This window comes from Panicum virgatum, chromosome 6N, assembly GCF_016808335.1.
Source record: "Panicum virgatum strain AP13 chromosome 6N, P.virgatum_v5, whole genome shotgun sequence".
NCBI lineage: Eukaryota > Viridiplantae > Streptophyta > Magnoliopsida > Poales > Poaceae > Panicum > Panicum virgatum.
Window position 1 is genome coordinate 19,640,261 of NC_053150.1, and position 25,057 is coordinate 19,665,317.

The 25,057-nt window shown below is 46.2% G+C and overlaps 1 protein-coding gene, 1 long non-coding RNA gene and 1 other non-coding gene across 3 annotated transcripts; 2 read left to right on the forward strand and 1 right to left on the reverse strand.

Annotated features, from left to right (window-relative positions):
• The first annotated feature begins 5,867 nt into the window (after positions 1 to 5,867).
• LOC120680312 lies at positions 5,868 to 5,976 on the forward strand. Its single transcript, XR_005677584.1, has one exon. It is a non-coding gene; the product is annotated as a small nucleolar RNA R71 (small nucleolar RNA).
• Positions 5,977 to 14,636: 8,660 nt separating this feature from the next.
• LOC120678006 lies at positions 14,637 to 15,395 on the forward strand. Its single transcript, XM_039959171.1, has one exon. It carries the CDS (start codon positions 14,637 to 14,639, stop codon positions 15,393 to 15,395), a length of 759 nt encoding a protein of 252 aa, XP_039815105.1.
• A 5,342-nt stretch (positions 15,396 to 20,737) lies between these two features.
• On the reverse strand, positions 20,738 to 22,709 carry LOC120679746. Its single transcript, XR_005677309.1, has 5 exons — positions 21,846 to 22,709; positions 21,469 to 21,767; positions 21,189 to 21,375; positions 21,004 to 21,119; positions 20,738 to 20,925 (listed from the first exon to the last, which is right to left on the reverse strand). It is a non-coding gene; the product is annotated as an uncharacterized LOC120679746 (long non-coding RNA).
• Between the last annotated feature and the right edge of the window lie 2,348 nt (positions 22,710 to 25,057).

Consider the following 25,057-nt stretch of genomic DNA (forward strand, 5'->3'; position numbering starts at 1 on the left):
TGAATAGAAGTCTGACAAGTCGGATACAAAGCCATACCAGGAGCCGAGGATTGCTCAATGACCCCGAGGACGACTTGCTCGCTAAAGAGAACTAGCCTAGCTCCACTACCTAGCTAAGAGAGCAAGAGAGAGGAGAGCCTTCTTGGAGAGAATGGAATGATGTGTGTGTGTGTGAGGGGTGAGAGGGGGCCCTATTTATACTAGTGGTGGTCGTTTCCCGCCAAATGCATGTATAGAAGGTAATCAGGAGATTTGGGGCCGACTCCTCCTCGAAATACACCTGGATGCGAGGCCGGCCAGGTTCGGCCGACCCAGGGGGTCGGCCGGCCCCACCTGGCCGCCTCTCGTCCTTATCCTTCTCTGGCAGGCTGACATGTGGGCCCTGATATCTTTCCTTGTATGCATTATGCGTGGCGTCCCGTTTGCTCTGCCAGATGGGCCCTCCTTGTAAGTGGGTGACGCCGGACGCGACATTCTGCGTAGTTGTATGGCGTCTGCTGTGTGTTTTCATCTTATTCCGCTCCTGCTCATTTGAAATGTACAAAACTCAAAAACAACTGTGGAGCAAGGTTAGTGATACAAATATGTGAGTAAGGCATGCAGTTTCCTTTATTATTGAGTATAGTTGACGGGTGAAAATGGCACTTAAGCACCGTCAACAACTCCCCCAAGCTAGCCCCTTACTCGTCTCGAGCAAAGTTTTAGACTTAGGTTGTTGATTAGGAGTTGCTACAATGTCGCATTCCTGACTTATGCCCAAGGCACAACCGAGTGTTGTTACCTTTATTCTGAATAAGTTGGCCTTGTTCGCACCTTTTACCTTACTCCTGTGGGGCTTATAGCATCATCCTCATCTTTGGCGGTTGAGGGTCAGAACGGCTTGTAGAGTACCACTTACCACTCCTTTGTTCTACCGTCAATCCGGAGGTTTTATAAATTTTTTGAAAAGAAATTTGTAAGCTCCTCGGGTGATCTCTCAGATCGCTCAATGTGTTTCATTCCTTACTAAGGCCTTTTTATGTGCCTTTCTTTTTCCACCCTACTTCTAGTGGCTTCTATTTGTTGGATCAGTAGATATGGAGGATATAATTGCAAACTTGCTTCTCATATTTCGCTAAGTCAAAGACCGGATCCAAAGGAGAAACAAGTCATAAGCCCTGATCAAGATGTGCAAGTGTGTGGATATTTTTGGTGGATGATGGATGAGAACTCTTTTATATGAATTCTCTTTCCCTTGTAATGTTTTTAGTATGGGCTATATTTTCTTTTTCTTTTTCTCTTTTTTTTTGACACACCTTGTGGGGGTGTGGCATACCTTCTTTGGGTATGCATCTTTTCTCTTTTTTTTTTGACATGCCTTGTGGCATACCTTCTTTGGGTATGCATCTTTTATTTCTTTTTGTATAGCCCATACATTATGATGATAACTTTAGAGAGAGATAAACATGGCACATCTTGGAGTTTTATTTGTGGATGGATGGGGGATGTACTTGCTATCTTCCAGGTGTAGAAGTATAGCATGTGAGTGGATGTGTACATGATCTTGATCATGGGCGTATGAAGTGATTCTCACAAAGGGTCACAACAATTTGACAAAGCTCAATGAGAAGACAAGTTGCATATGAAGAAAAGGCTTTTCAAACTTGTAACTCATATGGCTCTGGATAGGAATTGCATATCACCGAGGAACATTATTCTATTTCTGTATTTTTGAAAAGAAATACTCCGGATATCAAGCATCACGTAGGAGAAGATCATAGCAACTCTTTTCAGCCATATCATAACCCACAACAACCTAGATTCGAATTCTTCTTTTTCGCTACCCACAAGTTTCAAGCTCTTGAACATCTAGCCACCAAACTCAGAACTTAGGGAGAGCACAAGGTTGTAACTAGGCATATGAAAGGAACTAACAGAGCAACTATTCAACATCTCAACAAGAAAAAACTACACATTCTTACTACACATACTGGAAAGCAAGTAAATATTTTTGGGTTTTTAAAAGTTTTGTCAATTTTTATTTTATTTTAGTTATGCAAATTTTTATGGATTTTCAGAATTTTGCAATTTTTTGTTTGGTTTCATGCAAGTTTTTGAAAAGCGGTAAAGATAGAGTTTGATACAAGGTACCTCTCATGGGGGGTCCTCCCCCAAGCTAGCTTCAATCTCACTGTTACTGGTTGGGATTAAACCCAGCCCAACGGTAGTAGGCCATCCACTCCTCCTAGGATTGCTGCTGTTGCTGCTCCAGATTGCGGATCCTCTCGCCTGTGTATCGCTGCCAGTTTTGAGTTGACTCGATGTGCTGGCCCAACGACTCGTTGATGTTGGTGGTGCGCATGTTCAGCTCGCCCAACTGTCGAGTCAGAGTGGCAAAACTTCTGGATGAAGCTGTACGTCGCGGGGGTCCGCTGGAGCTGGAACTGGTGGACCGATGCCCTGAGGCCTGCCGTGCCCACTCGGTGGAGCTGGCACACTGCCATGACGAACCTCCAGCCTCATATTGCTGTGGTTGAGGCTGAGGTTGCTGCTGCATGAATTCCTCCCTTCTGGCCATGCTTCTTGTAATCCTGCCAGGAAGACCAGAAACACTATGCTGGTGGCTCTCCTCTTATGGAAAAAGAGGGATGGTTAGCGAACAGAAGTTATACAAATGATACCCTGCATTTGGCAACGGGATTTCATTTGCATAACCAAGCGAAAAGAAAATCAAAGAGTCATCCGGGCCTTTCTTGAGTGTGTGGCCTTGAACCAAGTACGCCTCATCGATCATAACATGGGGCTCCTCAATGAAGGGAATGGGGTTCCCATCTAAGATTCTCATGTTTGATGCGATGCGGGTAACCAAAGAAGTGCATTCAATAGGACCCGTCGTCCGAAAATTTGTGAGCCATTGCTTAACCATTGCTTGTGCGGGGGAGATTCGGATTTTGTTGACCATGGCATATAATATCATCAACTCATCGTTCCGCACTGGTCGTGGATCATCTCTTGGAAAGAGAGTGATAGCCACCCACTTGTGCATCAAACGAAGAGTCGGATTTTGAATGTCATTGCACCGAGGTGCAAACTTGCCATGAACAACTTGACCCGAAATCAAACCGAAAAACTCATGTCGATCAAAACGCGGCAAGCTTTTGCAAGGGAAACTGGCAAGCGTGCGCTAAAACCAAGGAGGTGACTGAAATTTCTCCAATTAAAATAGCGTTCAACTCCAAAAAGTCAGAAAGAAACACCATCGTCCACCTCCCGAAGAGTGCAAAGAAACTGGATGGTGAGGTGACGGGAACCATTCTCCTCAACGGGCACAAAACCATCCCATCCAACCGCATGCCAAACACGAGCGAAGTCGACGTCCATACCTATTTTTTCGAGAAGGTCCGGATCGAAGGCTCTGGTATGACCAAAGCTTCGATTCTTGATCATGGCATAGGCTTGACGCTCACGGTCATCTTGCAAGTCGAGGTACGGTGCATCATCTTCATCTATTTCCATGTCCTCGGCTTGCGGTTCTTCAGCTTGCTCCTCAAACTGTTCTTCTTGGTCGTCTTGCTCATAATCCATTGTAGTCGGTGTTTGTGTAGGTTTAGGGGAATGATGAGAGCTCAACTCGCCCTGCAAACGGGACGAGCCCAACCTCGTCATCCTCTTGAGAGCTCTGGAAATTTTGCGCCCTGCACCTCTCATGCTTGCAACAATAACGAACAAGAATGAACGAGAACAACTCGGTTCGGGTTATGTCAGTGAAATGAGAATGAAACTCTTACCCAAAAGTTGTTCCTCCAAATATGTGATCAATCTTGCAGCAAAGAAATGAGAGAGAGAGATTTCTTGAAACCAAACTTGAGCCAAAATCCAATGGAAACCCGAGCAAGAATGTGTGAGAAGGAGTGTGAGTGAGTGTGTGAGTATGAGAGAGCTCAACACCCCTCTCGGCCCCTATTTAAAGAGAAGATGGCGCGTGCACCAGAGGAGATGCAAGCCACAATGGCTATGGAGCCGTTGGAGAAGGTGGGGCCTAGGAGCCGTTGGCCCTGGGTCGGCCGACCTGTGGGGTCGGCTGGCCCAAGGGTGGGCCCCCTGGTGCCCCCCTTCGGCCTGGTGCTTCCTCAATGCTTAAGTTCTTTGAAAATATTGTGCACGGCCAAAAGTTTGCTCGAAAAGATGTCCACATTATTTTTCCCAAAGGATTTTAAAACTCAGAAAATATTTTTGGTCTTTTTGTAAAAAGGAAAAAATGCTAGAAAAATTCCAGCATGCAAAAAACAATTTTTAAAATTTCTAACATGCAGTGGAGAAAAACAAATAAGGTGCAAAGAAAATGTTGAAAAGCGGAGAAAGCAAATATGAGATAAATACCAATTTACCTTTGGCAAGGGCGCGTCGTTTAAAGTCCGACGTGCACGACTTTTCCCCATCGTTCTTACCATTCGTCGGCTTGTCCTGGAGAACTGGACGTGGCCGAACTCTTGACCTTCCGCCACACCTTCTTTTCCTTCTTCTTTCTTTTAGGTGCGGAGGGTCGTTGTTCTGGCTGGGGTTCTGGTGGACCCCAGAGTGTTTGCCCTTCACTGTCTTGTTGGATCATGAAGCGCTACTCTTCCTTCTTCTTGAACTTGAAAAACATATCCTCCTTTCTGACACGGAAACGGATTTCTCCCTTTCCGACATCGATCCTTGGCTTGGTAGATCTTAGAAAAGGTCGCCCAAGTACGAGGTCGACTCCGAGGTCGCCCTCCATATCCATTACCACAAAGTCGGCAAGGATGAAGGAGTCTCGTACACGTACAAAAACGTGTTCGGCTACCCCTTCGGGATACCGAATGGTTGAATCTGCAAGCTGTACGAGCATAGTTGTTGGGGAAAGAGCAGGATATTAAAGTGCTTTATATATTACCTTGGGCATTATATTCACACTTGCCCCCATATCGTATAGGCATCGCTCGAAGTGTTTGATGTAGATCGAGCAGCTGATCATGGGGACCCCTAGATCCTCTTGCACCGCTGCTACCATGCCATCCCAAACGTCGTTCCTTGGGGGATAGTACCTACCTGCATGGTTATTGCATGGTGGCCTTCGGGACGAGTTATCCCGTCCGGTAGACACCATGCTGACATTTTCAACGGGAGACTCGGGTTGCCCCGGGATCTTCCTGCTCTCAACAGCAGTTAACAAAGCAGCAATTTGTGCAAACTAGGTTTCGATCATTTTGTTGAAACTTAACTGGTTTTTAAGAGTTGAAGACAAAGTTTCAAGCTTGATATTTAAACTTTCCAAAGATTTGTCATTGGCCAAAATCTTTTTATTTATATTTTCATTGATTTTAACTTGGCCAAGAACAAGTTCTCTCAAGGGAGGTTGGTTTGAATTGAAATTCGAATTATAAGAAGGATTGTAGTTATTACCTCCCTGAAAAGGTGGACGTGGCTGGTTCCACCCCTGGCCTCCTTGTTGTGGACGGTACCCGTTGTTGTTGTTGTTGAGGTAAGCGCAGTCTTCACGGGTTTCGGGGTAGTCATTCCCCGAGTGTCCACCATTACCACAGACTTCGCACGTGAAGTGCGATTCCATGGCACGAGCATAGTTTTCTCTATGCTTCTTGAATTCGGCCCTTTCGCCTAGATGCTTCAGTAGGAGGTCCAGTTTGGCAACGATCATATCCATCTCCTTGACGGTATGCATGCCCTTGGTGCGGGGTTGGAGTCGTTCATCGCTCCACCCCTGATTGGAGACCATCTTCTCGACCAATTCTTTTGCTTTGGCGATAGTCAGGTCGAGGAAGGCTCCTCCAGCAGTAGCATCAATGTTGGCTCGAGATGTCATTGTGAGCCCGTTGTAGAAGCTTTGCAGGAGGAGCCACTCGTCCACGCCATGACGAGGACAGGCCAGGATGTATTCCTACAGCCTCTCCCAAGCTTCTGGGATGGATTCCATCCCTGTCTGCTGGAAACTTGAAATTCTCCCGCGCAGGGCATTTATTTTGCCCAGCAGGAAGAATTTTGCGAGGAACGCCTTGGAGCATTTGGCCCAGGTGTCGATGTCCTTTTCTTTGTAAAACCACTGTTTCACCTTCCCCAGCAGGGAGAAGAGAAACAGACGAAGCTTGATAACATCGGCAGCGACACCTCGTATGACAACGGTGTCGCAGAGCACCAGAAAATTCTGCAAATGTGCATTTGCGTCCTCATTTGGCTTGCCACAGAATGGGCTAGCCTGCACCATGTTGATGAGGCTTGATTTGAGCTCGAAGTTCACGTCCTCGACATTGATGTTGGGGCCAGTGGCCATATTGTCGGTGGAGGGGACGGAGAACTCGCGGAGAGTCTTTTCAGCCATAGCCTCAAGAACGAGTGGTGCTTCCGAAATGGGTTTCTGTGCGGGGAGGATAACAAGAGGAGGAACGACGCGAGGTCGTGCCCTTCTCACGAGCCTCTCTGGATTGTCTATGTAGTTTTCCGGCAGGGAGAAACCGGTCATACACTACCCCTGTCTTCTTTCAAATCAAAAATAAAAGAAGACATAAAGTGACATTAGCCTGAAAGAGTGAAGACTATATCCTGAGTACAAGGTCTAAGTTAATATCAGCACAATATCTTTGTTCACTTGCCGTCCCCGGCAATGGCGCCAGAAATGCTTGTTGACATTTCTTAGTGCAATCACTAGGAATGGTTAGTCCTTAGCAATAGCGCCAGAAATGCCTATTGGCAGTCCTTAGTGCAATCACTAGAAATGAGGGCGCCGAACCCATCCTAGCAACTGCACCCAAGGGGTGCCACTCTCATGGTATAATCAATACGATTACAGATGGATCCGCAAGTGCACGGATATACCGTTGTAGCATTTCACCCGGAGAGTAAGGGTGTCGTCATTTATTTGTGTCCCAAAGGACGGCAGCGGCAAAGGTATTGTACTCAACATTAACCATGACATTGTGCCTCAAGCAATAGGCAATACTCTAACAGGGGTAAGTACAGATAAAGAATAAGCAAGGGTAATGCGACACAGCACACATCCACACTCCAAGAGGAAGAAATAAAGCAGAGAAACTATAAAACAAAGAACTACTCTATCCCACGTCAAGTCAGCTGGAGCTTAGGCTAGGTTAGGTGTCCTAGTGCTTCTATCCAAAGCTGGGGTCATGTTGGATAATGGTTAGGACTGCAGGTGCCAGGAAAATGGGATAGCGGGGAGAAGGTCCCGCACCGGAGTACATCCAGTCCCGTTACCTCTTTGCATGAACTCCTACACCGAACCCGAACGTCGGGGAGTATGCTAAATGCAACACTGCTGTTACGCCGGACGGACATGGCTGTCACCACCTGCCGTCTACCCCAGTCACACCGTGGAGCACGGTCATATCCGAAGGATCCTACATACCCGAGCACCACGCTCGTGTATGAAGTCACTACTCTAGTGCCCCCAGGTCTCCCACCCTTCGGATGGACGAGTAAAACACTAGAGCAAGCCTGAAAGCACAACGAACCTCTATCCGTACCCGGATCATCTAGCCTAACCAAGACCGTAGCATAACTTATGAATGAACTAAGCATGGATTGATAAACTATCAAGATAGTAAAGCAACCATGGCAAAACTCTATATTATGAATAGAAGTCTGACAAGTCGGATACAAAGCCATGCCAGGAGCCGAGGATTGCTCAACGACCCCGAGGACGACTTGCTCGCTAAAGAGAACTAGCCTAGCTCCACTACCTAGCTAAGAGAGCAAGAGAGAGGAGAGCCTTCTTGGAGAGAATGGAATGAAGTGTGTGTGTGTGTGTGTGAGGGATGAGAGGGGGCCCTATTTATACTAGTGGAGGTCGGTTCCTGCCAAATGCATGTATAGAAGGTAATCAGGAGACTTGGGGCCGACTCCTCCTCGAAATTCACCTGGACGCGAGGCCAGCCAGGTTCGGCCGACCCAGGGGGTCGGCCGGTCCCACCTGGCCGCCTCTCGTCCTTATCCTTCTCTGGCAGGCTGACATGTAGGCCCTGATATCTTTCCTTGTATGCATTATGCATGGCGCGCCTGTTAGCTCTGCCAGATGGGCCCTCCTTGTAAGTGGGTGACGCCGGACGCGACATTATGCGTAGTTGTATGGCGTCTGCTGCGTGTTTTCGTCTTATTTCGCTCCAGCTCATCTGAAATGTACAAAACTCGAAAATAACTGTGGAGCAAGGTTAGTGATACAAATATGTGAGTAAGGCATGTAGTTTTCCTTTATTATTGAGTATAGTTGACGGGTGAAAATGGCACTTAAGCACCGTCAATAATAGTTCAAAAATGTGCAAGTTTGATAGGGATAATTGAAGCTTATATCTCAAATTTATGATATAGTAATTTTAATAACATCTTAATATGGTCTCAACATTCTGCAAATTGATGTGGCAACCTAATTTGGGTCCCTAAACTTTACATAAAAATTTCAAATGGTTACGACGAAGGAAAAAATATACATTGTGTACAAATGCCTACATCTCTCACATAGTTCCATACAATGTTACTTGAACATTAAAGTTTTCCATACTTTACAACTTGTTCGAACTAATATGCATGTCAAATTTGAACATAACCTTGTTCTCACCTTAGTATTACAAAATACGACGTTGTATAAAGTAATGGTTGTGCAAAACAAATATTTTTCTATATGGTATTTAGAAGAAACAAGATAAGGCATAGAAATAGGATCTACGGAATAGAATCTGTACTTAAAAAACATCAATAACGAAAGGAGGGCCGTTTTATAAAAATTCAAGAAAAAGAACCATCAAATTTGGATTAAGTATGACGGAGAAAAACCATCTACAAATTTTAATTCTAGATTAAAAGGATAAATACCAAGTCTATCGGCATCCAATAGAACTTGGCGAATCGCGTGCTGCCACCTGGCGACGAGCCAATCGTGCACTGCCAGTTGGCCTGCAGCGCAATAGAAACAATACAAGTACAATGAATTCAGAACACATGACCGAATGCTGAAGTGGTGCAGTGGAAGTGCTTGCACCAGACAAGCAGCTGGTCTCAGGTTCGAATCCCGTGCTCCACTTCTTTTTTTGGCACAACACTTTTTGGCAAAAAAGAGGCCAAAAAAAGCCACCGTCCAAAGCAAGACTTGAGCTGTGGTCACAGCATTCCAAAGCAAAGAGGCATACCATTGCACTACTGAAGTAAGTTCGATTAGTATCAATCTATCAATTTACATTTCCAAATTGTTAGTCTCCATGTACAAAAAGCTGCCGTCCCCTCGTCTCCCTCGAGCTCATCTATCCGCCCCTTCCCCACAGATCTCCAGAGATCCGCTCCTTCCCTCGATGGTGATGGAACATCTGCCATCCCTTCCCTCTCTCTACGGTGACGGCGCAAGGTGATGCCGTCATTTAAGAGGCAAATCTATGCGCAGCTACAGACTCGTGATGGCGACGGCCGTTTCGTCTCCATGGACGGCGGTACTCCACCACAGCCCCGACAGGCCCACCACGCTCCCCCCTCCTCCCAACAAGCGGCGGTGACGGCGGCAGGCGTCAGAACCTGTGGGCCCGCCGTGCTCCCCCTCCTCCCCAACAAGCGGTGATGGGAGGAAGCCGTGCGTAGTGATGACGGGTGCCTCCTCTTCCACTCCAAACAAGCGGGTGGCTCCACCACAGCTGCAAGGCGACAAGCAAGCTCCCAAGAAGAGGGTGATCTCCTCCCCAACAAGTGGTGCGAGGAAGAAGCCGGGCACAGGGAAGATGGGTGCCTCATGTTTCCAATCCCAAGAAGCGGGCGGCTCCACCACGGCTGCAAGGTGACAAGAAAGCTCCCAAGAAGAGGGTGACCTCCTCCTCTGGAAGCAGCGACGGCTTGTGCTGGCCACCGCCGCCCATTGGAGGCTCCCATTGTGCGGGCCCTTCCAACGTCCGGTGCTACTTCTCCATCGACGTGACATCTAGCACCAAGGAGGAGCAAGAGGGGAGCAAGAACAAGGGGAACCCCACTATGGCGACCTCTACGAAGGAGACGGGGAAGGCGAACAAGGGGAAGTGGAATGAGGAGGTAATCCACTGCTATCTGTCTATCTGTCTATCTACAAATTGATCTTGTTTTGGATAATCCACTATCTGTCTTGTTTTGGATAATTGAAAGTTCTGGCTTTATGCATCTGATAATACAACATGGTAGTGATATCGTGTTTAGCTTCTCTAATTCTGCAATGTACATTAAATTATTATGCAGAATATATAAGGACTGAACCTTGCAGAATATATAAGGACCGAACCTTGCAGAATATATAAGGCTCAATTCACATATACAATTTATATATTACAAATGGATTCAAATTTCACCAATACACATCATTTATTACAAATGGATTCAAATTTCACCAATCCACATCATATATTACAAATGGATTCAATTTTCACCAATACACATCATTTATTACAAATGAATTCAAATTTCACCAATCCACATCATATATTACAAATGGATTCAAATTTCACCAATATATATCATTTATTACAAATGGATTCAAATTTCACCAATACATACATCAAAGGACATGGATTACACTTCATATATTAATTACTTGCTTTTTTCCTTGCTTTATGCACATGGATTCTTTCCTGATGGTCGGTTCACAAGTATGGTGTTTTATCATTTGCCAAGACTCGGGGCATGTATGAAGTGTCAAAGGACGGAATTTCGTCAAACTGGTTGTATTCCTCCTCCTTAACAACATTTTTAACCCCAATAATCCTTTTTTTCAGGCATAACCACATACCAGTTCTTCTTTGCAAGGTCGGGTACATAGAACACTTGCTGAACATCCTTTGCAATGACAAACGGTTCATCTTTGTAACCAAAGACCCGTAGATCAACTCTAACAAACCCATATTAGTCCTTGGTCACAATTTTCTTCCCATTGACCCATCGACATCGAAATAGGGCTACCATGAATCCTACATAGTCAAGCTCCCAGATCTCCTGTATTTGACTATAATATGTGTCTGTCTCCATGTCATTGTCGATGGCATCTACATGCACACCACTGTTTTGATAGATGCTCTTGGCATCCTGGGCCATGGTGTAGAACGTGTATCCATTGATATCATATGCTTGGTATGTTGTAATAGTGAATAATGGTCCCGCTGCTAGTTTCCTTATCATATTATCGGTTATAGCAGTGCTGCTTTCTGGACGTAATCTTGGAGCCAAGTGTTAAAGCCTTGCATGTGTTTTTTTTGCAATCCAAGTTTCATTACAATTAGGATTACCTTCATGTACTATCGCATGTGCTCATTGACATACGACGTAATTATGTCGGTCTGTTGTAGCACAGTGAAATGAGCCTTGTTGAAGGTATCCTGACCCGGAGTGATTGACTTTTTACCCAAGGTCCCAACACCTGCAAGCCTACCCTCATGCCGTGAATGAGGCATACTAATGGGGTTTTGGGGGTCCATATAACTCATGGCCCACTCCACTGCTTCAATGGTACCATAGCCACGAACCATGGCTCCCTCCGAAAATGACCGATTATGTACCAATGATTTTAGGAAGCCAAAAAACCTCTCATAAGGAAACATTTGATGAGGTTAAGACGAGCCAAGATAGAATATCTCCTTGGGCAGATGTGCTGTCAGATGGAGCATGGGATCAAAGAATGTTGGTGGGAAAGTAGCTTCAAGCATGCATAGGGTCTCGAATTGCCTCTTCTCTATCTCCATGAGTGCATCTTCATCAATCACCTTCTGTTCTATTGCATTGAAGAAAAGGCACAAGCTCGTGACAGCTTCCTTAACATGTACTGTCTGGATCCCTCTAAGTGCGTGTTGACGCTCACTAACGACCAATTCCAGGCGTCAACTTGATCAGAAAATCATGAGAGTTTGCATTTCTTACACGTACTTATATTCAATAAATTCCCTAAACAACACTTTACCTTCTAGAATATGCAAGTTGTGTTTTTGAGCTAATATGCAGGTTGCAAGCACACTTTGGCCAAGCAGAAAATCACAGAAAATATTAGAGTACCGATTCAGGCTCAAATGGACCAAGTGTAGCCCAAGAACTGAAGCAAAACAAGTAAAGACAGGCCAACCCCAGCGTGGATCAGACAAGGAGGCCTAGACAAGCCCAACCCCCAGCAGTTGGGGGTGGTTGGCGGCCAGGGCAGGCCGGCCGACCAGGCCCATGGGCCCCACTGCCTCAACTTTGCCACGTGGCACCTCCTTGTTGCTCCTTTAGGTCGGTTTGGGGTGCTGCGGCTGGTGGCTCCCTCCTACAAAAACAAGGGGGTAGAGAATAGGACACACACACACACCCCTCACTTCACTCACCTCTCAAGTTCCTTCTTGCATAGTCTTTAGTCTTAGTGGAGTTTAGGAGAAGTCTAGGAGTCATCGAGTCACCAGAGTTGCTCGAGAGTCTGGTATGGGTTCATCTCTAGCTCTCTCTTGTAATATTCGGTCATTTGTAATAGAATTAGACTATGGTTACCGATATCTGCTTGAAGTATATTCTGAGTTATCGAGTATATGCTTCTTGTCATGGTTGCATTATTATTCAATGATCTCATTGCGTAATTGCCTTGTGCTGGAGATAGGTAGTCTTTTCTTCGTAGAACTCTATCAACTGTTCCAGTATTCATATGATTGCTCTAGTGTGTTGTCTGTCCATCCGGAGGGTGGGGGCTCCGCGCGGGACACTAGACTAGAGTATCCCTTACTAGTGTAGACATGATGTCTAGATTAGCTAAGAGTTGCTGGTTGTCAACTATACCCACGGTTTGTAGAGGTAGCCGGCAGGTGGTGACAGCCCTGTCCGAGCCTTTTAGTAATCCTCCATGTTCAGTATGGGGGGTAGGAGGTGCATAAAGTCGCCGGGGTGGACGGGCTCCTCCCGTTACTTCGATAGCGATCTCCCTGTTGTGTAGTTTAATTTCTGACAAGCTAACTAATGAGAAAGTGTAGATATAGCTAGCCTAGCACAGCTGACTCGAGCTCTGACTTTTACCTTGCTCCCGGCCTAAACCAATCTTTATCTTTTATTTATCCAAGAGGGTGGTTTGTGTGTGTGTCACACTACCTCCTACCATGTTATTATCTTACCCCTATTTATGCATGAGAATATCCAATCTAGATAGAGCTCACGAACTAATCTATAGACTCTCCCACTCATCGCCTTCCCTGCGGAAATATAAATGATACCCCGATATACTCCCGGGTAAAATGCTATAGCGGTATTCCGTGCGCTTGCGGATTTATTCGTGGTTCATGAAATACTGCCACTCCAAACTTGGCGTCTGCGGGCGTCATCACCAAGTAACGTTGGTAGGCGCCAACAAGCATTTTTTGCGCCGTTGCCGGGGAAGGCACAAGGTGGAATATATAGATAAAGTTGTGAACAAAATCGAGATTGGTATTCGCATGCTAAACAGGCTAACTTGGCTTTGTTTTCTTGTCTTCGTTGATATGAAAACAGGGTAGTGTATGACCGGTTTCGACTTGCCGCAAAACTTTCATTCCGATCCAGAGTCACTTTTGAGGAGGACGCGAGCTCGTCTCGTATCACCTTGGAGATCACTCTCGGCAGTTGATCCAGTCATCGCATCATCGTCAGCTCCTAGAGCTATGGCCCAGAAGACACTCCGTGATTACTCTGCTCCGTCTGCTAGCCAGGTCCCAACCGGACCCGAGGTTAACACCGGAGGAGAAAATTTCGAGATCAAAACAGGTCTCATTACGATGGTGCAGGCCAGCCCATTCTGTGGCAAGGCCAATGAGGATGCCAGCGCTCATCTCCAGCAATTCCTGGAACTCAGCAGTACTTTTGTTATCAAGGGTGTATCACAAGATGCAATCCGGCTCCGTCTATTTCTGTTTTCTCTCTTGGGGAGAGCGAAGCAATGGTTTTATGCTAACAAGGCTGCTGTGGATACTTGGGACAAATGTGCCAAGTCGTTCCTCTCGAAGTTCTTCCCGACGGGCAAAACCAATGCCCTTCGTGGTCGGATTTCGAACTTCCAGCAGGCATCAAATGAGTCAATTCCGGAAGCTTGGGAGAGGCTTCCAGAGTACATTCTGGCATGTCCGCACCATGGAATGGACAATTGGCTCGTTCTACAGAACTTCTACAACGGGTTGACACAGTCATCCCGTGTTCATGTAGATGCCACTGCGGGTGGAGCTTTCTTATCGCTGACCACTGAAAGAGCTACATCATTGATTGAGAAGATGGTTTCCAACCAAGGTTGGAGCGATGATCCCCTCCAACTGCAGCAGCGAGGTATGCACTCCGTCAAGGAAACCGACATGCTCGCTATGAAGATTGATCTCCTCCTCAAGAAATTTGAGGATTATTCCCAAGATAAGGCTCAGATGCAAACACTTCAAGCCTTGGAAGCTCGCATGACGTGCGAGGTCTGCGGGAATGTTGGACATTCAGGCGACAATTGCCCAGAAACCCAAGAAGCTCTATTTCTCAATGGCAACAATGGGTTTCGTCCACAAGAAGGTCAGGGGTGGAATCAACCACGCCCATATTACCAAGGAGGTAATGGAAATTCGAATTCTTTCGGTCCTAACCAGCCTACCTTGAGAGATCTTGTCTACGGCCAAGCGAAGATCAATGAGTCCCTTCAGAAGTAGTTGGCCGCTATGGACAAATCTATGGAGACTATCCATGCCAAGATGGACAAATTCTCCACTGCCATCAAGAATCAGTCGAGTTTCAACAGGATGATTGAGACTCAATTGGCTCAAGTTGCTGCGACCATGCCCCCTGCTTTGGAGAATGTTAAGGCGATAATCACACGAGGAGGTAAAACTACTCAAGACCCGTCCTATCCTAACCATGTTAACAGGAAGAAAGCAAGCCCGGTGGCAGAAGAACCACTTCGTGATGAGGAACCCGAGGAAGTTTATGAAGGGAAGACGGCTCCGCATGAATTTTATGATACCCAAGTATTGCCGTTCCCTATGAGGGCAAGGAAGCCAAGTACAGATGAGCAGTTCAGCCGCTTTGTTGAGATAATACAGCAAGTGAACATCAATGTGCCCTTGATGGATGCTATGAAGGTTCCGACCTATGCTCGCTACTTCAAGGACATAATCAACAATAAGCGACCACTACCAACTACCAAAGTAATCAAGCTCACTGAGGCATGCAGTGCAGCTATACTTCAACAATTGCCCAAGAAAAAGAAGGATCCAGGATTCCCAACTATCAGATGTTCGATAGGGGCACAGAACTTCGACAAAGCCTTATGTGATTTGGGAGCCAGTGTTAGTGTGATGCCGAAGATGGTTTTCGACCAAATCAACTACACAGAGTTGACACCAACACCCATGCAGTTGCAATTGGCTGACTCCTCAGTACGGCACCCAGAAGGAATCGCTGAGGATGTCCCAGTGTGAGTTCGAGACTGTTTCATCCCAATCGATTTTGTGGTGCTTGATATGGATAATTAGTAGGAGACTACTCTAATTCTAGGACAGCCATTCCTCAATACAGCAGATGCACATATTGATGTTGGGGCCGAAGAAATCCGACTCCATATCAATGGTAAAGAGGAGAAATTTGACTTCCGACCCAAGAAAGAGCAATGCTTGATGATTCGAGTAAAGTTTGGGCCAAATCCTCAGAAAATCAAAGAAGTCGAAGTTACACCCTCTCAAAAAGATAATCTTATACATTTTATGAAGACACTTATGAAAGAAAATCTAGCGAACTCAAAAAGGGTCAAGAAGTGGGGTAATTCAAAGGCTACTGCATTCGAGGATCCTATTCCTGCGCCGCCTACTCCACCAAAGAAGACCAAGAAGGTGTGGCGCAAGAAGAACAAGACGTCATCAACCGCTACTACTTCTCCAGGTATGGACGAAACGACATCAACCTAATCAGGTATGGAGAAAGGTCCTGCTTTTCGACCCTAACCAAAAGCTAGCTTGGGGGAGGTCCCCTCCCTTAAGTCAACTGTATCCCTTTTATTTGCTTTCAATAAAATTTGATAAAAACTTCTGAAAACAAAATAAAAATTTACTGCTTTATTTCTCTTTTTTCCATGATGCGCGGTAAGAATGTTTTAACTCCCCTTGATAAGTTGAAAGGATTAGTTTTGCTTTGCTTTATCATGTCTGTTGTGCCTAGTCTTGAAAATAAGAGTTCTCTTGAGTTTATATTTGTTGGTTACGCAAGTATCTTGCCAATAAACCTAAAAGTTCCGTGGGTTGCATACGCTTGATCTGAGTCTAAGTTGTTGTGAGTTTAAATATGGTAAATAAGGTTCTGCAAGCTTGTTCTAGTACTGCTTGAAGTCTGGAGTTGTTTTCAAAAATAAAATTTAAAAAGGCAAATTCCCCAGCGATATGTAATGTTCTACCAGAGCCATATGTCATACTCCATGAAAAACTCTTATACATATGCTGCTTGATGTTCTGTTGAGTTTTGTCAAATTCGGTGACCCTAGTGAGATACTCTTCATGCTTTCTCGATCATAAGCACATACACGTCCCATCCATTTGCTACATTCCTACACTGGGAATTAGTACTACCATCCATTCCACATTAATAAATGCTCCATGTCTCGGTGATCTCTCTTGTAGAACATCTCTGAAATAAAATAAAGTCAGATTATGGTTGTCCCAAAAAGAAAAGATGGCATGCCAAGAAGCATGACCTAAAAAAAAGAGAGAAAAAGGGGGCAACCATGTCTCAAAAAAAAAGAGACAGGGATGATTCGAGAGAGAAAAGACATCACCTTAAGGAGTAAGCCATATTCATCCATCCACTCATACACTTGCACCTTTTGATCGAGATTGCATGACTTGTTTCTTCTTGGATCCTCTCTTTGACTTTACAATAAATAGAATACAAGTGTGCCCTATTTTTATCCTACCTTGAGCTCCACAAAAAGGCTTATAGCAGTAGGGAAGATCAAAGGCAAATACTGCCCTGGTAAGGAAATACAAGATGAGTGCCTCGAGAGAGTTATCCTGGGAGCTTTGCCATGTTTCAAAAATCTTTTAAAAAGGTATCTCCAGATGGATTGCAGATCTAGAAATGAGTAAGTATTACTTTATGCACCGTTCTAACTCTCAACAACCCAAGAAAAGGAGACAGCTGAAAAGCCCCATGAGAGAGTAAGGTAATTGAGCAAAGGTATGCTAACCAACTTATTTGAGCTTAAAGATGAACCTCTTTGCTTCAGACTATGACATGACAGGTAAGGTACAAGTCAAAGTGATTTTCTTATCAACAACCTGATTTGTCCTACTTTGCTCGGGACGAGCAAAGGACAGCTTGGGGGATCTTGTTGACGCTCACTAACGACCATTTCCAGGCGTCAACTTAATCAAAAAATCATGAGAGTTTGCATTTCTTACACGTACTTATATTCAATAAATTCCCTAAACAACACTTTACCTTCTAGAATATGCAAGTTGTGTTTTTGAGTTAATATGCAGGTTGCAAGCACAGTTTGGCCCAGCAGAAAATCACAAAAAATATTAGAGTACCGATTCATGCTCAAATGGACCAAGTGTAGCCTAAGAACCGAAGCAAAACAAATCAAGATAGGCCAACCCTAGCGTGGATCAGACAAGGAGGCCCAGACAAGCCCAACCCCCAGCAGTTGGGGGCGGCTGGCGGTCAGGGCAGGCCGGCCGACCTATAGGTTGGCCGACTAGGCCCATGGGCCCCACCGCCTCAACTTTGCCATGTGGCGCCTCCCTGTTGCTCCTTTAGGTCGGTTTGGGGTGCTGCGGCTGGTGGCTCCCTCCTATAAATACAAGGGGGGTAGAGAATAGGACACACACACACACCTCACTTCACTCACCTCTCAAGTTCCTTCTTGCATAGTCTTTAGGCTTACTGGAGTTTAGGAGAAGTCTAGGAGTCATCAAGTTGACAGAGTTGCTCGAGAGTCTGGTATGGGTTCATCTCTAGCTCTCTCTTGTAATATTCGGTCATTTGTAATAGAATTAGACTATGGTTACCGATATCTGCTTGAAGTATATTCTAAGTTATCGAGTATATGCTTCTTGTCATGGTTGCATTATTATTCAATGATGTCGGTACCTCTGGACTAGGGTTCCCCCTCTTACTGTGTTAAGACTCGCGTAGTTATCCGTAACTACGTCCTAAGGAGCTGAGTAGCCGGACCCCTGGGGTCTGGCTCCATCTCACCGGACCAACGGTCCCGGACCCACTTCCCGCTCGGGGACGGGTCTGGTGTCACCATGTGTCCCAGAGGTGTTGCTGTGTCTAGGCGAGAGCCTCGTAGTTATCCTTGACTACGCGCTGACGGCCTGAGCAGCCAGACCCCACGGTCTGAAGCCCTTCTCACCCGGTCAGCGACCCCAGACCCATTCCTTGCTAGTTATCTTTTTATCTTAAATAGGCTGGTTAGTTTGTCAAGGCTTTAGAACCTCCGGAAGGAAGATTTTTTTCTTCATGATTTGTCCGATCAGCCAAGCAAATCACTAATGCAGAAAATCTCACCCGTTTGGGCCTACTGAGTAGTTGTTTTGAAGCCTCATCTGTATGATTGTATCAGTCTTGCCATTGACATTACAACAGATGGCCTTGGCCTTCGATCACTACTATAGAACATCTCATCAATTTCAGCCTACCAAGCACCAATACCTAAAGCTCATCGGTATCATTCTGCCCATCGCTTAAATGAAACCGGTGTCAAACCTGGAGCAGCGGGACAGCACATAGGCATAGAATGTTCTAGAGTAAGGAATAGCATATGAATGTACCTTACCTCTTTTGTAACTATTCGAATAGGAGTAGAGCTAGCTATAGTACATGGAAACTACCCAACAGGGTTGTAGTAGGACTCTAATAGTACTCGGCTAGGACTTTCCATGTAACCCTAGCCCCCAGAGTATATAAAGGTGGGCAGGAACCCCCTCATAAGACATCAACAGCTAAGGCAATACAAGCAACCACATAGGACGTAGGGTTTTACGCACCTCGCGGCCCGAACCTATCTAAATCCTTGTGTTCCTTGCACCATCGAGTTCCAGAGCTAGTCGATCCCTTGCCTATAATCCTACTGCTAAGGGTATCTCTGAGCAGGCTTGGCAATTAAACACCGATAGCTGGCGGGCCAGGTAGGGGGATTCGGCGAGTTCACCAGCGAATTCAAAAGCCAAAACGAGCGACGCCAACGCCGTGCCTAAAGGCACAACCACCATTTTCAGTTCTTGGGCTTGTACTGCCAATGGTTTGGGCGTCTTCTCTGGCCACCTGATCATGCCCGAAGCTCTAGAATCGAAACTTGACAACCAACCCGCCGAAACAAACGACACTGCATTACCTGGCAGGAATCAAGTTCCACCCAAGCTCAATTCATAAAATCCTGGAAACATGTCGACTCCAACTCGTACTGACGAGTTGGCCGAGTCCGACACTAACCCAAATTCCGAAAAATTCCAATTTTCTCAAATTCCAGGAAAATACGTGGTTTATCTCAAGTCAATCAAACGTATTAAGGTCATCAACTCAGAACTACTCGATGGAGTGGATCGAGTCTCACGATCAATCGAAGGATGAATCAAGCTTGCAGAATCTGCTCTCAGCTCAACCAAGACACAGTAGAAACCGGAAACTTTGAAGTCACGGCACCCCCGGACGAGTGACATGTTCTCTGGGATCGATCGAGACGACTCTTCACTCATCGACTGCATTAACGCAACCGAGAGTACTCTGCAACACAAAAAATAGGATCCGATGGGAAATTCCTATGGGAAACTCGAGAAGGCAAACCCTCGGCTTGAACGGATGGGACCGCCCCACTTAGGGACCCCAGGACTCCTCATCAAAGCCTGTTCACAAGTGGACTCCTGAACCAATTGACATCTCTGATCCCCTATTCGATCAGGATTTCAACGAGTTCATAGAAAGTCTCGACAACCTCGAACCATATGATGACCTCGAGGACTGGTCAGAAAACATCGACTTGTTCATGGAAGCCATGTCCCACTCACCACACATGGCCAACATCCTCTGGATGGAAGCCAAGCGCATTACGCCCTCGATTCCTAAACACCGACAACCGGTAAAGAAGGTATTCATGCTGCAACTTGCATGTCGGCTTTCCTCGTGCCCGAACACGGATTACATTTTGTTAGTACCGCCTTTTACCATCACACGATGGCCACATCAGAAAACACTACTATAGCCATTCACATCACCACCGAGCGTGGTTCAACGCACCCCAAACGGGCACTAATGCGGTTCATCAACATCACCGGTTTGAGCCACAAATCAGCAGTGATAGCGTTTTTAAAAATTTATACCCAACCAACTACTGCACAATCAACCATCTTGACATCCAACATCACGATCGCACAACCTCTCTATACAACTACTCTACACAATCAATTGTGATAAGTGCCTGAATGTTACTCTTTTATATTAACTTTTCTGAATCTTAAGTGAACTTTTTAGGTACCAAAACAATATCAAATGAAACAATTATCAACCGCAAAGTTTTAGATCTCGTCAAACAATATAAATTTAATGTCGATCTCTTTTCATCTAAGCCCATTTTAATTGGTCTAAGAATTTATATCAAATATTTAGGTTTATGGTAAATTTTCAAATGAAAAATTGTCATATATAATGTTTTAAATCTCATCGAGCTCTATAATTTCTATTTTGTCTTCATATGATTTTTTATGTTAACATTAGAAATTTTTTCATATGACTGGTGTGTTTTAGTTTATTGTGTAGTCATCATCGCCGGTTTGTACCATGAATCAATGGTGAAAGTAGTCATCAATTACAAGGCATTGTGTCCATTATACATAATGTTGAATCAGAACACTTAAACCATGCTGGTAAAGGCATTGGGTCCATTATATAGACACTTCTAGTATCCATGTTAAGTATGAATAATGTGAAATGACCCAAGAAATTGTAGGGTAATAGAATCTGCAAACAAAAATAGTTTTCATGTGATGTGAGGGTAACAAAACACAAGATTATAAAGAACAAAGGAATATAGCTTACATTGCTGCAGTGTGAAATGTCATACTCCATGTTGGACCAACATTCAAATAATTTTGCCAACTGGTTGATATCGAGCCTTGCACAATAGCGCAGGTCTCGAGCAAATCAGATATGGACTGTTTTTTAAAAATAAAAAGTGTAAAATAAATATATTATGTATCTATATAATAATAAAATTAACTTACACAGAATTGTAGGTCCATGTAGTGGTATTTTTCTTCACACCACAATAAGGCCTCATTGCATGTGAGCATCCGAACAGCCATGTTGAAGCAATCAGGATCCATTGGCTTATTTACATTTAATATATCTTTAAGTTTTTTCAAACTTAAAGAAATTGGATATGGCTTGGTGCTCCTAATCCACTCTTTCCTATTAAATAATTAATATTGTATTAATGCAAATAGATAGGCTGACAATATTTACTATGCATATTATAAATATGATAAATAAAAAATTACTTACTGTAAAATTTCAGCATTACTGTCCATCGACATGATGTAGTTGCTTAAAATGTACAATAGTTCTTGCATGTTTATCGATCTTACTCTACTAGAAAGAACATTTGGAGATGCATCTGATTCCATTTGTTGTGATGCATTTGGCGGTTTAGATCACTCATCCAGTGCATAGATAATTTCAATATCACTTGGATTGTCTATGACTTTATTTGTTTGTTCAGGTTGTTGATATCCTTTTTTTGTGTTTAATCTTGAATCCCACAAGATTGCAGGTAGCTTAAACCTGAAATTTGTGATATCATCCTGCAAAAGTAGTGTAAGTGTATATAATTATTTCACTGGTATCTTGCACTTGTCAATGCAAAATATTTTATGAATTACCTGAGTTACAATATCAGACAGAGACGATCCGGTCCAATATTCCGTAAAGGTTATCATCCATAGACCACTAGATACCCTAAACAATAATTTAGAAAAAATAAGTGAGTTTCTATTTTTGTTCAGACAAACACACTCAAATTCTGACTATTGTTAGTCACATGAAGTGTACCGATCAGTTTGCATTTACCCAATAGTACTGAATCCATGAAACAGAATTATAAATATAAAAGTAGGGAAATCATGAAACAGAATCAGAAAAAAAATTGAATCCCCATTAGCCTGAAACCATGAATCAGAAACGTAAGAAATCAAATCAGAACCGTGGAGGGTGGGCCGGCATCGGATCTTCTGAGACTCCGGCGGCGCGTCATGGTGGCCGGAGTCCGCAGACGTCACGGGAGGCCCTGCTTATGGCAGCCGCGGGAGGCCGCACCCCGGCCGTGGTGGCGGCGGTGGCGACCGGAGGCGATGGCTGTCGCGCGTTACGGGCCCAGCCGCAAGACACCCTGGCCCGGGTCACGGCCGCGACGTGCCCGGCCGCAGGACGCCCCTAGCCCTGCTCACGGCTGCTGCTGAAGGCGGCGGCGGGCGCGAGTTACGTGCCCGGCCGCAGGACACACCTGCCCCTGCGGAGGAGAAATTCCGGAGGCTGTGGTGATCGCACGTTACGGCGGCCGGAGGCCTCGGCGGGTGGCGTGCTTCACGGCAGCTTAGGTCGGCTGGAACGACATCATATTTGGGAGGGGTTTGCCGATGCCGATTCAAGGGAGTCCCGCGGGAGAAGAACATGAACTCTTTTTTGCGGAAAAAGAGTGCGGGGTGAGCAAATGAGTGCGGGGTGGGGATTCGAACCCCTATGGCGGGTGCGAATACGCAGCGTCAAGGCGTGTGGGCGTCGGGCTTCAACGCACATACGGATGATCCTTAAAACAGAGGTCGTTGGATGGAGTTGAATGCTCAGGCTTAGGTCTGGACCATTGATTTCCATAGATGCAGATTCCTGGGTGCACATTCGTGGGTGCACAAGAACGGTCCTCCTCAGGAGGGGCAGATGTGGTGGGTGGCCATAGCAAAAGAAATCCCATGCTTTAGGGGATGGATAAGCACCTTAGATATTGAGATTGACGAAGTCATTTTCATGTGTCTTGCTGCCAATGGGCAATTCGTCTAACAATAAAAGAATAACGCTAGTTAAATCACAAAATAAATATAGAAAAATGCAAGCAGTCGTGCCTAGTTCACACCTCGAACCCAGTGGACAGATTCCACCACAAGAAAGCTTATCCACTAAGCTATGCTTAGTGTCAGGTGTCAATATTATGGATACCAAAAGATGAGGGATTAGTAGATAAACCACTCAGTTAGGCCAAAAGATGATAGCGCCCGACTGGGCGGTCCGACCTCTGCGGGAGGACTCCATCTCGTACGACCAACGGGAGGAGGCCCCGCCATGCCCGGCCGATGATCAGGCGAGGGGAATGCGCCCGGCCTATGGGATGGTCCACCATGGCCCGCACTGCATGGAGACTGACAGCGGCGTGGGCGGACAAACTACAATACGTACCCTGACGTAGCAAACTATAGGCTCCAGTCGGTACTAAATTGCCGCTAGCCGTTGCCAGCCGACGTCGGTGGCGCAGTTTAGTGCCGGCCGGCTAGTGCCTCCAGCCGGTACTAAACGGCTTTGAGGAGCACTGTGCTCACCACCTGGTACTAAATGGAGATGTTAGTACCGGATCAAAGTGCGACCGGTACTAACGTGCACGGACGAGTTAGACAAATCTTAATGGTGATCTAGATACACACATACTTTAGGCTTATTTTATGCAAATTTCTAATTGGTTCCTAGTTGTTTTAATTGTCCTAAACAAACCCCTCCCTTCCTAGGATGACATCACATGGGTCGTTCCACGGATAACGACAGAAGATCTGTTATAAAGATTTCCGCTAGGTATAGGAGATGATGCAATTGGTAATAGGATTGAGGCGGCGGCGGAGTCAGATAGCAATCAGGATGATATAAGGGATTGCTGGTGAGCCCACAAGGAAGGTGGTGAGCATAAGGAGTGAATTAAGGCAAATTATTAGATCATCCATTGGTCACATTTGAAACCGTGTTTGGAACCCACTGATTGTGCTGGTTTTTGTTTGAATGATCCCAACCCATTTTTGATTCAAGCATAATTTATCAGACACTTTTCAATGTTGGTTTTTTGTTGAGGGATCAATATTTGTTTTTGCTGTTTGAAACTGCTCAATCATGCATTTGACAATGTACACCTCCTAGGCCCAGCCCTCGCGTCGTCCTCCTCCCAGGGGCGACACGGGCGGCACCCAGAACAACACCGCCGCCACCCCTCCCCAACCTCGTCCACACCTCGCCGCTGCCTAAGCAGGGGTCCGGAAGTCCATGTCCCACCTAGGACGGCGGCGGCTGGGTCCTTTCCTCGCGTATGGGCGTGGCTCGCGAGGATCTGGGAGGTCTCGCGAGTGGCCCAGGATGGCTGCCGGCTTCAGGTGGGTCTGCCGGATCCAGTGGCCACGGAGTCAGAGGTCCCTCGTTCGGCACCCGCGGCGGGCAAGGCAACGCCGCCGCGTCTCTGGGCCGCCCGCGCATGATCGAGGACGGCGGCGGCGGCGGCGGCGGCGGCGGCCACAGGCTACAGCGGTCGGGCCCCTTGGGGTCTTCCCGCATGGGAGTTCCGCGGCCGGCGTCGGGCGTGCAACTCTAGTGGGTCTGCGGCGCGACCGGATCTGGACATGGCACCGCCGGCTCTGCGGCCCCGTCTTCGTGGGATCCCGTCGGAGCGGGTCTTCGCTGCAGCCACGGCCGGCTGCCGTCGGTGCGGTGGCCCGGGCAACGCCGGGTTCGCATCCGGATCCGGCAGCCCCAGGGTAGGAGACGGTGCCCTCGGTGAGGGGCTTGCACGGAAGGCATTGAGGCGTGGTGGCGCTGACTTCACGGAGTTTGAGGTGACCTCTTGGGTGATCTCACCGGCGTTTCCGACGCAGCATGGAGGTCTCGTTCTTCCCAGCGCCCGGCCGCTTTGGCAGTTCCGTGTGGTTCGCGATGGGTGGCTTCGGGGCTCCCGGATGCAGATCCGACGTCGGCTTGGCCTCCAGTGCTGACTCCTCTCCGGCAGATGCGCCTTCGGCTTTGGTGTTGGAAGGGCTAGCTCCGGACTTTGCAACTACTTCTGGTGATGACATCT

Coding starts and splice junctions, on each gene's coding strand:
- LOC120678006 (XM_039959171.1), top strand. CDS start 14,637: ATGGACAAATCTATGGAGACTATCCATGCCAAGATGGACAAATTCTCC.